General features: G+C 52.5%; 1 protein-coding gene across 7 annotated transcripts in view; it reads right to left on the bottom strand.

Moving 5' to 3' along the window:
- SHANK3 (SH3 and multiple ankyrin repeat domains 3) overlaps window positions 1-15,452 on the bottom strand; it is a 369,257-nt gene continuing 353,805 nt past the window's right edge. For 4 of the 7 annotated variants that reach the window (XM_055710964.1, XM_055710961.1, XM_055710962.1 and 1 more), the window contains one exon: window positions 1-556. In XM_055710964.1, coding sequence (XP_055566939.1) covers window positions 13-556 — 544 coding nt within the window. In that variant the 3' untranslated portion in view covers window positions 1-12. The remainder of the gene's footprint in view (window positions 557-15,452) is intronic. The other 3 variants (XM_055710968.1, XM_055710966.1, XR_008732337.1) reach the window with 3 other exon arrangements.

Here is a 15,452-nt window from a genome sequence, read left to right on the forward strand (position 1 = left end):
TGCCTGGGACGGTCAGCTGTCTACCAGCTGCTTGAGTGCCCGCTCAATGTTCATCCGGTGCCCGACTCGGGTCACCCCCAACTCCACAAAGTCCTCCTTGGTGAGGGCGGGCAAGTGCGTGCCCTCTATTTCATGGTCCTCAAACTTGTCTCGGTGCTCCACCAAATTGATGCTTTCCAGCCAGTCCCCGACGTCGTACTTGTTCCACAGGTGGAGGGGTTTCTGCATGAAGGGCCGAGGTGGGTGAAGAGTGTGCAGGGGTGGCCCTGGAGAGGGGGACGGGGACGGGGAGCGGCTCCGGGCACTCACGCTCCTCACCACAAAGCGCACCTCCTTGGGCTCGTGTGGGATGGAGAGGCTGGAAGATTTGAGGATGGTGGGAGGGGTCAGACCGTAGGGCCGGACGGTGCTGAGAGGCTCTGTCCGATCCAGAGCCGGCTTCACGGGGCTGGGGGTACGTCGGGTTACAGGGTAGCGACTGCCAGGTCGGACTGTGTAGGTGGTCCCGGAGCTCCGCTGGGAAATGGTGCTGAGTTCTCCTAAACTACTGAAAAGTCTGCAGAAAGAACGGTACAGCGAGAGAGAGAGGAGAGAGAGCAGAGGGCAGGGGTGAGGCGGAGGTCCCCAGACACAGGAGCACACACACAATATACACGGGGGGGGGCACTGGAGGGCTGGGCCAGCCTGAGATGGGACGGGGCTCTGCAGTGCGCAGGGGACACGGCTCGGAGCACTTCAGCCAAGACTTTCTTGCAAGCCCTGCCAGGGCTGTTCCAGAGGAAGTAGAAGAGGTTCAAGCAAGTATCTCCAGTGTCTCCGCTTCCCAGCCAAACCTGCCCTCGCTGCCACAGCTCTGAAGCCCATTGAGGCCTATCAAGGAGGGAGGTGGCCCTGCAGCCCGGTGGGTCTACACAAAGACTTACTGCAGCTGAAGACCCTGCTCCTCGGCCTGTCTTGGCTGATCAGCAAGAAGCTGCGACCCAGCTGTGACCAAAGCCACCAGCCCCACCCTCCCAGCGGGACCCCCCCAATTCACCCTCGCTAACTGGGCTTCCATCGGCGTGCTCTCGGGTCCCACCAGACTCAGAGCAACCCAGCGCTCCCCAGCACATGCCCAGCTGGGGCGAAGGAGCTGCCCAGGACAAGAGGGAACCTTCTGGCATCTCCCCAGAGACTAGCGTGGGGACAGGACCGTCATGCCACCCCGAGGATGGAGGCAGCGAGGTCTGATTGTCACCCGATGGTGGTCAGCTCGTTACCCTGGGCTGAGGCAGCCCAGAGGTGTCTGGACTGGTCTTTCCCCTTGCACTACGCCACGTGTGCCTGCCCGGCTGCACCCTGCACTGGGGTAGGCACAGGCCGTGGAGCTGGGCAGGGGGCAGCCCCTCCGGCAGCACTCGGCTCTACCTGCTCGCCACGAGGGCCTCTGGCCTTTACTGCCTCCCCTGGCAGGAACAGCTAGTCTGGGTATGTGACAAGAAATGGATCTAAAACCTGACAGGGCAAGATCATGGAGGATGAGTCCTCTGGGTGCAATGAGCAGAGCGAGTGCCTCAGCCCAGGAGGCCTGGGGAAGGCATGCTGCACTGCCCGTCTCTCTTCATGCTCTGCTTTGGGGGTCTCCTTCCATAAGCACCCACTGCTGACTGTGGCTGAGGATGTGACTCTGACCGGGAGGGACTCGGGGGCCCTGGGCAGTCTCTCCGTCCTGGCAGAGAAAGCAAACACAGCACCCTGAACACACCCCAGGGCTTTGGCCGCTGCTTCCTGGCAGCCTCTGATTGAGGCTGGCGGGGTCTCGGCCCCAAGGAGGGCTCTAAATGGGGGTCCATGTCCTGTGGCAGCTCAGGGGCTTGGATGCTCCCACAGCAGAAGTGCTGCAGCCCTGACCGAGCAAGAGTGGGGAGGACAGGGAGGGTCCACTGGTTCAGGGCTGCACAGCCCCGGGTCAAGAGGGACAGCGTTACTGGGGCTGGGTGGTTATCTTTTTGCTAAACAGTCCATGACCGCTCATTTGGGTCACACAGTGTCAGTTTGCTTGTCCTCCCAACTAACCAATAAAATGCAACGGAACTGCAGCTCCCTTGGTCTTGGATGTGACGCTGGTTAACAAACCAGCAGTCCTCTGGGCTGTCTGCATGGTGCCCTGCGTGCAGCCCAGTGCAGTACAGTACCTCTGCCTCCCGGCCATCCTCCAGGCTCTGCCCTCACATCTCAGGTCCCTCCTGGAACAGATGGACACTCTGGAAACCTGTTGCTAGCAACAGGGGTCCAAGGGCTACAGTTAACAGCATATGCCCACTGCCACTAATGCGCACACCACAAAAGACTCAAGCTTCTGGGAGGTTAATAAGCACTAATGATTCCTTAGAAAGGGGGCTGTGAGAAGATGAGCTGAACAGGAATACGAAAGTCTGTCCATGTCTCTGGGCTTAGGCATATTTCTTCTTACTCTTATTTCTTTGCCACCTTGGCACAGAAAGCAAGAGGGTTATAAAGAAGCATGATGATGAATCACATTTGGGAAGCTCCGTCAATACAGAAGAGGAAAAGCTGAATGACCTTGAAGGCTGCGGCACAAGAAACAGAACAAAAAGTGACAGTACAAAACACAGAGTCCTGCTCAGAGGGCTGGCAAAGGATCTCTGCTCTCTACTGGAAGTGGTGAAGGGAGAGAAAGTTCTGGATCTACTGACAGACCCCAGGAGTGGCTGGCTGGGAGGCGCCAATATAGCACAGCCATGGAAAGGCAAAAGAAGCACTGCAAGATCTAAGGTGTGTATTTCTCACGGACATCAGGACGCATTCATGTCACCACAGGACACTGCTACACTCTCATATGGAATTCTGAGCACAGTTCTGGTCACTCACGTTCAGGAAAGTTGAACACGAACAGGAATGGCTGCAGACACAGCAGCTGGTGTGCCAAAGGCTCGTTTAACCTGACCCAGGTGGGACAGAGGGGGAAACTGCTGTTGGAGTCTGTGAAAGGAGAAGAGAGGCTTAAGCTGGAGGGCGCTGAGACCCGCAGCAGCCCCCTGCAAGTGCACTCCTTGCCAGCGCGGTGGATGCCTGATGGGTGCCTGGCAGCACGGGCTGTGTCAACAGTGGTGATGCAGGTCCCACAGAAACGCCCATCCCACGTCAGGCTGTGCTGCAAGGCCTCCCTGGCTCTTGGCACAGGTTCTGCTTTGTTTGGTGGCTTACAGGGCCTGGGACATTGACTGTTCCTGCTCTCAGGGAACCACGCGAGAAATCAGCTGTGTGCCCAAGCTTCCACGGCTGGCGTGTCCTTGCAATGGCGAGTCAGTGGTGCTATGGCAGATCTTTCTGGGCACAGCTCGTCAGCAGATGTAATCTGTAGGTCTGTTCTCCTCTGCAGAGCACTGGCTTGGGCAATGCAATGCACTTTGGCAATATACTGTTGTCTCTCAACACCTTCTGCCAACCATGTGTTATGCTGCAGTCAGCTTACCAGTCTCTGATGCCCCGTCCAGCTTTGGAAGCTGACTTCATTATGGCCCATCAGCCCAATTATTTGGTCACAGGCACTTCATCCTGCTCTGAAGCCAACTAAGTTTTTCTGGATGTCATCATTCACAAGTGGCACCTCAGCACAGTATCCCTTCCAAGGACTTGCACATTATGCACAGTGACAACATCTGCTTAGAGGTTTTTTTTTTCCCCTGGATCACTGCTCTTCTTCATTGCAGGTTCATGTTGGCATATCATGCGTTTTGCCCAAGGAATATGCACTGACCGAGACGTGTACCAGCCAGCTGTAGCCAAGCTGTGGCCAAGTGCTGCTATGTTTTAGGATGTTCCTATTGAGGACTTCAGCTTTGTCAGGTTTCACGAACACTATGGCATTGTCTGCTTCTCCTTTGGGCAACATCAAGCCAATAAAACTAGGGAGCTTAATAAGAAAAACAAAATGCTTTCTTCACTTTCTGTTTCTGGTGGTGCTCTAACTAGTCTTTGGAAGACAGCAGTCCAGAGATGCTGGGATTGCTGGTTGCCACAGGTTTCTCTCTGAGTTGGGACGAGGCAGCTATAATCACCATTGCAGGGTTGCCTTCAAGCTTGTCTTCTCTGAACACGTGAAATCCAGGTTCTGGCAGCTCTCAACCCCTGTCCTGCAGAGCTCGGTGGTGGCAGTCTGTCAGCACCAGCAGTAGCAGTAGATCGGTTGCTTGGGTTGCTTCTTTGGTGTAGCCAAAAAAAACTAGTCTTTTGATTTGTGCACTACGAATGGAACTGACTGGAATCGGCAAAGAGGAGAACAGGTCTCATGGGAAGCAGTCTCAGAAGCAAAGAAACACCACCGTGATGAAAAAGGAAGTTCTAACCAAAGAAAGAGGGATTATGCATTTGTAGGGCAGCTAATTAAGCCTTCTGGAAATACTTTTACTGAAGGTATTAAAAAAGCAGATTTCTTGAATGTGTCACAAATGAATGAGGATTCTTCCTTTGAACTCTGTATCTCAGTCCAGATTTCTTCAAGAGTAACAAAGGCGAGGACAGATTCAGCAACAGAGGTAACACACTTCTCACCACTCCAAAGAGAAATGCTTTGCTTTTGCTCAGCAAGTCTTTCGTGTTGCTGCTCTTGGTTTCCAGATGTTTTCATATTGGCCTTCAAAAGCATCTCCATTGCTTTTCACTGCATGAAGGACTTGCCTCCTGTGATTAACAACCTTTGCTAACTGATAATATACAAGACTGCTCTTGTGATTCCCCACTAGGGCTTGGTGCACCCAAAGGCTCCAATGCAGAGCCTGACGCTGTCTGTGACCGTGGCTAGGCTGTGCTTTAGGGCCAAGGGCTGGAGACTAATCCTCTCTCTCTTTGCTTGAAATGCAGATAGACACTTTGAGCCTTCCTGCCTAGAATGGTGCACACACAGATGATGTGACACCTCTACAGTTCCCATTTTGAAAAGATTTTGTCTTCCAGAATTGTCTCATGAGAACTGTCCCTGAAAAGGGAGGACAAAGGAGAGGAGTACAGAAAGGAAAGAAAGTCTCTCTGGATGGCTCCCAAAACAAAAATCAGAAGCATTCGTGCTATGGGTCGCCATGGAAATAACACAACAGCCAAACAGGACATAAACTCACTGGCAGGAGCTGGATGCTCTCACATGCCACTTTGCAAGTGAGAACAGTGTCCAGGAGAAAGCAGCACTTCCCACCCCCTACCTGCACTCAGCTCTCACTGCCAGGTGCCGTTCAGGTGAGTTTTTCTTTTGGTGGGTGGCTGGTGAAGGGCTACGGGCCTGTTTCAAAAGCTGGAAGGATATATGCTTCTTTACAGAACCTTGAGGAAGTCCCATCAAGCAGAGGGCCAAGGGAAGCCTCATCACACAGGAGCCAGGGAAGCCCTTTTCTCCCCAGAGCTGGATGCTCTGCCCAGACAGCGAAGTCCCAGGGCAAGAGATGACATGGCAGCCACCCTGCTCCAACAGCGTGCACAGCACCAGTGGCAGACACAGCTGCATTACTGGGAGATTGATGAGCTCTTCTCAGGGACCATTTGCCAACCCACTGCTCTTCCTTAACTACTGAATTTCGGCACGAAATTTGTTCCTGGCTCTCAGCAAAAGAATCCAAAGAGAGGATAAGCTTATCCCCATAAAGAAAGCCCACAGGGAAAAGGGTGCCCAACAGCGCGTGAGACTTATCTGAAGAACTACTGAGAACAAGGTTTTTACTGAAGGCGATCTAATTTCCTGCTGTCATTTTTTCTTAGGACTCTACTAGTGCAGCCAGAACTTTCATTAGGGAAGAGAAATCTGGCACTTCTGAGTTCTTCTCTTTCACAGTAGAAAAACAAAGGGATGCTGCAAGGAAACACCTGCAAAACTGATACAAATGAGTGGGGTTAATTATACCCAGTGTATTGTCCCTCCCGAAGGCAATGCTGTAACTCCACCAGCATCTGGAGGGCTGATGATGCTGAAGAAGCATTGGAGGAGTTTCTCTTCAGATGAACAAAAGAATGAGCAAACCTGGAGAGAACTGTTCAATTTTGTAGCTCTAAGGGCTGTTACTCTTCTGTATGGAGTGTCCTGAGCAGAGATAAATGCGGAACTTATGGGCAGCCCTTCTGCACGAAGTCCTACAAATCAGGCAGCTTAGTCCCACAGATCACGGTCTACAAAGATCGGTTACTTCAGGCACAGCCCTTGTGTTCTTGGCACATGTTGGACAGACAATGCACAGACAGCTCAGCAGCACTGAACATGTGCAGCGGGTCTAACATTTCCTGAAAAAGCTTTCACAGGGGTCAGAGACTTTATGAAGGGGCCCAGCAACTGCATTGTACATGAGCAATAAAGGTGACGTTTTCCGAAAGCAACTGATGTACTGCATGAGCACGGTATAATCAACATGCACCCCCATGCAGTGGCAGTGCAGCAGTTCGGACTAGTGTGCCACCTGCCTAGGAATCCCAGATCAACTTCCTAAAGTTTCAGATTTTGGCCAGACATTTCCATTTGAAAGGTACACATTTTGGGGAGAACTCAGAAGCAGGGTACCTCTACACCCCTCTTCTGAGAAGGATGGCTCTTTGGATCAGACTGCAGGTCTGTTCCCTTCAGGAAGGTGACCAGTAAGAGTGCCAAAAGAGATCAAGTGGATAACCTGTTAACTTGGTGTTTGGGAAAACAGCCTGTATGGCACCAGGCAGGAAAGCTTTCCGGACACTCTGCAGGGTGGTGGGTAAGGCGAGCTCTGAGGCACTCGGGCAGAAGGAGACTAAGGGGGGTATCTGCAGGGGCTTCACCTCGTGCTGGCTCTCCAGCAAAGCAGCTGCACCTCGCCTGTGCTGGGGGTCAGCTCCCTCGGCTATCAGTGAGGAGGAAGCTCAGCATCCAGAAGGCAATCCCTCTTCTTTTCATTCCACATCGAGTTGTTATGGCAACCAACATGCTTAGGTCTAAGACGAATATTTGGCAAGTGGCAGCCCACTCTTGATGCCTGTCTTGGCTTGCAGCCACTGCCCGGGTGCTCAGCAAAGTAGTCTCCGTAACACCACAGCAACTCCTGTCTTCAGGGAGGGAGGACCCAGGAACGACAGACTGGCCAGCTTGACATCAATCCCCCCAAAGATGGTGGAGCACATCATCCTGGAAACCATTTCCAAGCATATGAGGACAAGAAAGTGACCGGGACTAGACAGCATGGCTTTATAAAGGGGAAATCACACCTGACCGACCCGGCAGCCTTCTATGACTAAATGACGAGGTTAGTGGGTGAGGGGTGAGCAACAGATTTTATCTTGGCTTAGCAAGGCTTTCAAACGCCTCTCCCATAACACCCTCACTGACAAACTGGTGAAGCATGCACAAGACAAGTGGAAGTTGAGGTTGACTGGGAACTGGTGGAAGTGCCACGCTCTAAGGGCTGTGGTCAGCAGCACGAAGTCCGGCTGGAGGTTAGTGACTTGTAGTGCACACAACCCCCAGGGTTGCTGCTGGGGCTAATACCACTTAATGTCTTCGTTAAATACCTGGACGATGGGGCAGAGGGTACCCTCAGCAAGTGGAGATGACACACATTTTGTGCAGATGACGCAAAATGGAGGAGCTGCCCCTCAGAGCACCCCGACTGACTGGAGGAACAGGCCAAGAGCAATCTCATGAAGCTCAACAAAGGGAGATGCAAATTCCTGCAACTGAGAAGGTGGCAACAACCTCACCCACCAGTATATGCTGGGGGCCGACCAGCAGCAAAGCAGCTTTGCAGAGAAGGACCTTGAGGTGCTAACAGACAACAAGCTGAACGTGAGCCAGTGACATGCCCCTGCGGTGAAAAAAGGCGGTCGGGTGCCCTGGGCTGTGTTAGGAACAGCATTGCCGGCGGGTCCTCTCTGCCCATGGAGCACATCTCTCTGCTGATGGAGCACATCTGCAGTACTGTGCCCACTACTGGGCTCCCCGGTACAAGAGACATGGACTCACCGGAATGAGAGCCCAGTGAAGGGTCACCAGGATGATTAAGGTATGGGAACATCTGACACAGAAGCGGAGACAGAGAGCTGAGACTGTTCAGCCTGGAGAAGGTTCAAGGGGACTTCATCAGTGTGTACAAATGCCTTGGTGGGGGAATAAAGAAGATGGAGCCCAACTCTTCTCAGTGGTGTGCCCATGACAGGACGGGAAGCAATGGGCACAATTAAAACACGGGAAATTCCAGCTGAACACACGAAATTCCTTGTTCACTGTGAGGGTGACCGAGTACTGGCACAGGCTTCCCAGAGAGGTGGTGGAGTCCCCATCCTTGGAGATATTAAAAACCTGACTGGACGATGCCCTGGGCATGCTGATCCAGGTGTCCCTGCTTGAGTAGGGGGGAGGACCAGATGACCTCCAGAGGTCCCTTCCCGCCTCGACCATTCTGTGAATTCAGACTGCGGAGGACCAGCGCAGACCAGCAGTCAGCCAACCGCAAATGCCCCGATGAGAAAGTGATGACGCACCGAAGCCCATTACACCAGGTCACTCCTTTTTGCTGGAGCTGCCCAGTGGCAAAGCCCTCTACGACGCTTTATGTAGAGAGTGGTTGAGCTGATGGACCTTCCTCCATACCTTTCTGCCAGTGTCCGCAGCCTTCTCTGGTGCACATGCAGCAAGCAAACGGCAACATATTCCTGCAGCACCATCAATGCCCAGCTTTCCCTGCCAGCTCTCACCTTCAGTATCAGCTTTCACTCCTCACTGCCTGTGGTGCACTCGAGTCATCAGGAACATTGCCAGCATCAGATGGCCACAATTTATGGGGACAGTGATCTTTGGCCTGCAGAATCAGTTTTTGCCCTCAGCTGCCCATCTCTTTACATTTATTAGCACTGAACCTTCTTTGCTGTCATTCAGGTCACTCATTTAGCTTGGCTAGTTTCCCTCGAACTCTTCACTGTCCTAAATTCAGTGTCCCTCAAAACTTCCTCTTTTCTGCAAATCAGGAATTTTCATTAATCACGGTGTTTTTCATACAATTATTACATCTATTAAATGAAATGGGACCCTACTGCAAGATACCTGTTTGCTATTAAGCTTTTTCTACAATGAAGACTGACAAGCTACTTTGACTTTTCATTTCTGGTATTTTTTTCTCTGTAAAACACGTCCAGACTGAAGTCTTACTTCTTGCACTGAAAGAATTCCTCAGTATTAATAATCCCTCTCCTACGCCTCTGATGCCCAGCTCCTGAACGGCAGTCTGGAACGAGGACTGCTGACTTTGCTCCTGAGAGAGGGGCGGCTGGTGGCAGAGCACAAGCTTGCCTGCCCAGAAGCAGCTCCCTGAGGGGCGCTGTGTGAGGAACAAACCCAGTGCCCTCAAGCAAAGTGTCTTCAGAGCCAGAGCACGCTGCCTTCAGCTCGGTTCTCACTGTGGGGTGTCCTGGTTTCAGCTGCCACAGAGTTAATTTTCTTCTTAGCAGCTGGTGCAGTGCTGTGTTTTGGATTTGGTGGGAGAATGATGTTGATTGCACATGGATATTTTTGGTTGTTGCTCAGTAATGTTTATACTAAGCCAAGGACTCTTCAGTTTCTCGGGCCCTGCCAGCAAAACTGGGACAGGACACAGCCAGGACAGCTGACCTGAACTGGTCAAAGAGGTATTCCATACCATATGATGTCATGATTAGTATATAAACTGGGGGAAGAAGAAGGAATGTGGGGACATCTCGCATTATGGCGTTTGTCTCCCCGAGTAAGCGTTATACGTGATGGAGCCCTGCTCTCCTGGAGATGGCTGAACGCCTGACCATGGAAAGCGGTGAATGAATTCCTTGTTTTGCTTTGTGGCTTTTGCTTTACTTATTATTCTTATCTCAACCCTCAAGTTTTACATTCCTTTCCAATGCTCCTCCCCATCCCTCTGGGTGAGGGGGGAATGAGCGAGTGGCTGCGTGGTACTTAAGTTACTGGCTGGTGTTAAACCATGACAGGGTGCCTAACCACTAATAAGACAACTAACCATGACCAACCTACTTGCAATTTTCTGTCTGGCGAGAGGAATGTAAAGGAACCCAAAGCATCCCTCACATGTCAATGGAGGCGCTCGGCCACCACGCAGGCAGCACACCAAGGCAGCACTTCTCCGATGAGTGAGGACCTGCCAGCACTGAAGAAGTGAAAGATACCCAGGGCAATGAGACGGGCTACAGTGGACAGACCTCCTGCCTGATGGCAAGTGTACCGCTGACACACCTCTGTGCTGGGGACTAGTTAGAGCCAGTGTCTCCTGCATCCATGTCACACCATGGTACAATGCAAACCTTTTTGCAGAAAAAGGAGGGGAGCAATTGTAGTTTTTACATCTATGAAGTGAAGTCCTTCTAGATTTCCTCAGTCTGCTCAGGATCTGATTTCCTTCTGTTTACTGCAAGAGCAAGCAAGGGAAGAAGTCCTAGAACTACCACAGATTCAGCATCTTCCTTGACACTGGGGATGACAGAGATGGGAAAGCTGCAACCAAAAGCGTGAATCAGGCCAGTTCTACGCTGCTATTTGGATGTTCAGCAAGAGATCCTCATTTAACAATGCAATTTTTTAATAAACCCCAATGCCAGACCACGCAGGACCAGTGAAGTTTGCAGCTCACACTTAGGACTGCATGACAGTAGTGCAGTGATGTGGCCAGAAGCTCCATGAGCACAGAAGCAACAATTGGGAGAATGCTTTACAGTACAGCTGCAGACAATTACTTTTTAAAACCGGAGTAATATATGAAGTTGCTTAAGCCGTGACTCCCTACATGCCATAGCATGAGGCAGTAACCTCTAAACTGCTGCTGGGCTGAGCTGCTACGTCTACACTGCACAGGCAGCACCTGGCAGGCTTTCTGGCTGGGGTGGGCACTGGAAGCAGCCTGCGTGTGTTAGTCAGGTGTCAGGAGAACATCCACCACAGCAGATCCCAGCAGCATGGGTCAGATCCTGGTCTGACCTGCACGGCCAGCTCAGCAGGCCTGGTGCATCAAAGAGGAAAGTCAGGGTCAGGGAACACCATCACGCACAGAAAACACCGACTACGAAACACTCTGTGCAGTCTAGCAGCGACAGGAAAATGAACAAATCCGTGAAGGCAAAGGCAAGCAGACATGAATGGAAAGTAAGGCACACGTGTCAGGTTGGAAGATGATGCAGACCCGACTGAAGTGACAGGGGAACACCTGTCTGTTCCAGTTTTGGATGCCTTCAAAGCACAGCAGTCAGCTCTGGGTGCACTTCTCAGAAATGCCTGAAGGGACAAACAGTGGGGGCTCAAAGCTCTTCTCACCTGAGGAGCATTGCAGACTGACATAGAGGAAGCTGCGCTAGGTTTAATATGTGATTTTCTGGATTTGTGTTTAATCATTTCAAGCAGAGTATGAAAATCCACTCCAGAAAGCCATGGTGATTGTCACTGGTTTACCTTGTTATGGGAGGACAAAGCTGAAGATCTAAGCAATGGGATGGTATCACTGATGGAACTGTTGCTTCTGGTACTATTAATTTACCCTCTTGTGACAAATAACAGTTTTTCTCTTCTTCACTCTACATAGATTACTCCACATGGGAATAGGTGTGCCACTGATGGAAAAAGAGGCAAGAAATTGTGACTTTTCCTTCAGCTGCTGTGGGAAAGCAGTGTGCGTGTGTGGAGGGGGGATGGGTTGACAAGATGGGGAACTCTGGCTGGTCCCTGGATAACAGCAGCATGAAGCTGCTGTCCCAAGGCTTTGGGGTTTGTTGCAGTGCAAGGTGCAACTGAAGACCTGAGTCCTGAACCAGCGTGATACTGAAAGGACAATATTCACCTATGGACTGCTCACCATCCCAGGTCCTTCTACGAATGCAGCACCTTTCTTATGGAGAGTTCCCACATCAGCCTGTCATGGTCAGATGACAGCAAATTGCACTTTTGCTGGGTTTGTTTGGGTTTTTTGCTCTCCCAAACTGTGTGTAAGACATTATCCCAATAAAATACAGAGGCTGGATTTGGAAAAAAGCCAGCCAGCCATGAAAACCCTGGAGGTATATTCCCTTTTGTGGCTTCTCAGTGTGCTGGCTCCTTCTTGTTTCAAAACTGCCTTTTTTTCCTCTCACTCTGTATCTTCCTTCTTCTCTCTGATCACATTTCTGCAGCCAGAACAGGAGCCACTCTTGCTGTTCACTGCTACAGCCTCTTCCCTTGACCTCAAAAGACTACCTGACCTTCCTAGCTCACTGCACTGTCCTACAAACTTCAGCAGGACCTGTCCTGGGGGCCAGAACAGCCTGTCCTATCTTCTGAGCTCCTCTCACAGTCAAGGCTTCTGACCTGGAGCAGAGTGCCTCTGTGCTCAGCAGTCTTTGCACAGATCATGGGAAGGTGAAAGCCGCTGGCAGAACTGTGGCATTTGATGCCCAGTTGTCATCTGCTGGGCCCCTGATAACACCTGAAGGCTCAAAAGTGAGGTGCTAGTCCAAAAACTGCCCAGAGAAGGACTCAGCACTCTTCCCTTTTGTTGCTCCTTGCTGGTCTCAGATGAGCGTGCATGTGTGTGGGGGGCACGTTTGTGTTTGCTTTTCAGATCCTGATTCCAAGCACTGAGCTCCAAAAGCCAAGATGGTGCATCCCTTCTCCCATCATCCCCAACAGTGGGCACCGTGCGGGCCATGTGAAGCCGTGGGGACATCCCTGCATGTCCTGCACTGGAGCGAAGCATGCATGGGAGAATGAGTAAACTCAACTTCAGGCAGCCTGCACGGAGCTTACTGCCAGCGGTGTCACCTGAGAAAGCTGGGGCTTGCCTCGTGCTGTGCCCCAGGACAGTCCCCTGAGGCTTGGGCAGGGCAGAGGCTCCGTGGCTGACTGGACATGGAGGGTTCAGTGCTGTCCTTCAGACCCAGCTCTCCTTGTGAATCTCACTGACAACTAAAACCTGAGCCTGGGTTACAGGCTCTGCATTCTGCCTGGTGCCAGCACTGGGCTAAGCGTGGGGCTGAGTACCACGGCTCGAGTGCGGCAGCGCTGCCCGAGTCCCAGAGCCCAAGCTCTGCCACCCACAGAGGAAAGCAGGTCTGAAGTTTCGCATTTTAGGTGACAAATTTTGTTGCAGGGGAAAATGACCACAGCCTGCAGCGAATGCCTGACCCTTTGTGCAGCTAATGAGAGGGGAAGCTGGCCCATCAGCGTTTTAGCTGTGATGACACAGGTTAAACTACAGGGTCAGAAGACAGCTAATTATGTACACAGAGCTAACCCCATGCCTCTAGCCAGCAGCAAGCACTTGTGCATCTAAACTGGTGGTGCCTTAGATCTGTTGTAGACTTGAGCCTCCTTGCTTGTGCACCCTAAAAATACAGCACCCCTCCCTTCCAGGGAATTAAATGCTAAAAACCTGTGCTAAGAAAATGTTAAAGGTGGTCAGCTAAGCAGGCACCTGTGAAAGCCAGGCATATCCAGGTTCATCGCTGATCCTTTTGGACTAAGACAGCAGCTAACCCTAACACTAACCCCAATCCTAACCTCTGTAGGCAGAAAATGGGAATAATGCCACTTGTGACAGGCCCTGGGCAGAGGCAGTGCCCGCTGTTCCCCGCTCCTGCTCATGTTTACACAGCCCACTTGCATGCTGAGCACAGCTCCTGGCAAGGGCTCCCTCCGCTGCAGGGCAGCGTGGTTGGGTGTGGGGAGCGGTGGGGAGCGTGGGGGGCATGCGGCCCGCTGCAGCACCCTGAGCACGGGCACGGGGCCGCAGCCTGCAGGAAAGCACTAGCCAAGGCTCTGATGCACTGGTGCTCACCCTGCTGGAGCTGAGCCACAGCCCGTGGGCAGCCTCTAGCCCCTCGTCTGGGCTGCGCTCGGGGCTGGGCTGGGTGGCTGCAGCACACGCTCAGAGTCCAGCAGGGGTGCTGGGCACAGGCGAAACAATGTCCAAAGCTTTTGCACAAACAGGGCTGTGCATTAGAGAGGAAACATCAGCTGACAATCACGGTCAGTCAGATGGTGCTGGACAGGAGCAGGCACTGCCATTGTCCGAAATGCTGGCTCAGCGGAACAGGGACGAGCCAGCTCCCATTTAGCGCAGCCAGCCATCATCCCCAAACACTTTCTGACCAGCTGGTGCTGCCACTGGGGCTGCTGGGCTGTGTCCCAACGACGTGGGGGCAGAAAACAGACTGAGCAGACTGAATTCACCCTGTCCTGTGCCAGGTAGCACAAAGCCGAGCGATGAGCCAAGCGCTCGCAGTGCTAACACGGCTGGCAGATCTCCCCTGGTGCAACCCTGAACACTCAAGATGCTCTGCGACACCAGCAACAGGACTGAATGCATGAAGACATGGGCATATGCAATGACATGAGGACCCTCCCACCACTGACCACATGCAAATGAAGCAAGATTTGCTGTGCAGAACCTGAGGCACAGCTCTCTCCGCCCAGCTCTAGCAGGAGCAGTGCTCCATCTCCAGCCAGATCTAGGGGCTCTGCAACCTTTTGCTCCACCAGAAGGACCGAAGCGGGCCAGATGGCTTCTGAGTCTCCCACACCTCTGCTTCCACCAGCCGTGTGTTACAGCCTGGGACTGGAGCAGAGCTGATCCCTGGGGAAGGCATCCGCATGGCTGTCTGGAAAGCGGTACAGCAGCCACAGCCAGCCCCACGGTGCTGCAGGGCATCTGGCAAGAGGACTTTCCTAGCGCTGCTGTTCTGCTTTCCTGGGACTGGCCCTGTCCAGCTGGGCACCGGGCAGGGGATGCAGACTTGGAAATTCAGCACTTGGCAGGAATTGACAAGTAAAATCAAACATGTGAATGCCCAGAGGTCTGCGTAGGCTCTGGGGTTGTGTTCACACATGGAAGCGGCACAGATGTAGGTAGTTAAGTTTCATACACGCTACGGGTAAAAAAAAAAACAAACTAGGACAGACAGACAAACACGGAAGAAGCACAATCAAGACCACACAGCCGGCCATGCACACTGGGGAAATTCGCCTGGTGAGCACCCAGATCAGGGGCATGGGCTCAAACCCTCCAGTGCCCACCCAGGCATGCAGATCACTTCTTGGAGAGGGAGAAGGATTCTGCCACTCATCACTGGTGACCTGGTGCAAATAGTAATGGCCTCTTTAGGGTCTCACTGCCTGGTCCATCTGGGTGAATGCACACAGCTCATCACCCACAGGCTTGCGAAGGGATTCCAGCAGCTCCAGTAGCAACTGAGACTTGCCGGGGAGATGTCCGAGGAGCTCTGCCAGCAAGGACACTGAGATCTGCTGAGTTGTGGGCCAAGGAGCTCTTCCAGCAAGGACTACTCCTGCAGCAACCATTAACCAGTTTGGGAGAAGGTGAGGGGTCAGTTTTCTGTACCCTCATTTCCCTACAGCTGTCTGAGGTCAACACTTATCCATGGTTTAAGTTTGTGTGCCAGCAGTGACTTCCCTGGGGACACCGTAAGTCACCTGCTGTGGGTCACCAGGC

This window comes from Falco cherrug, chromosome 5 (assembly GCF_023634085.1).
Source record: "Falco cherrug isolate bFalChe1 chromosome 5, bFalChe1.pri, whole genome shotgun sequence".
NCBI lineage: Eukaryota > Metazoa > Chordata > Aves > Falconiformes > Falconidae > Falco > Falco cherrug.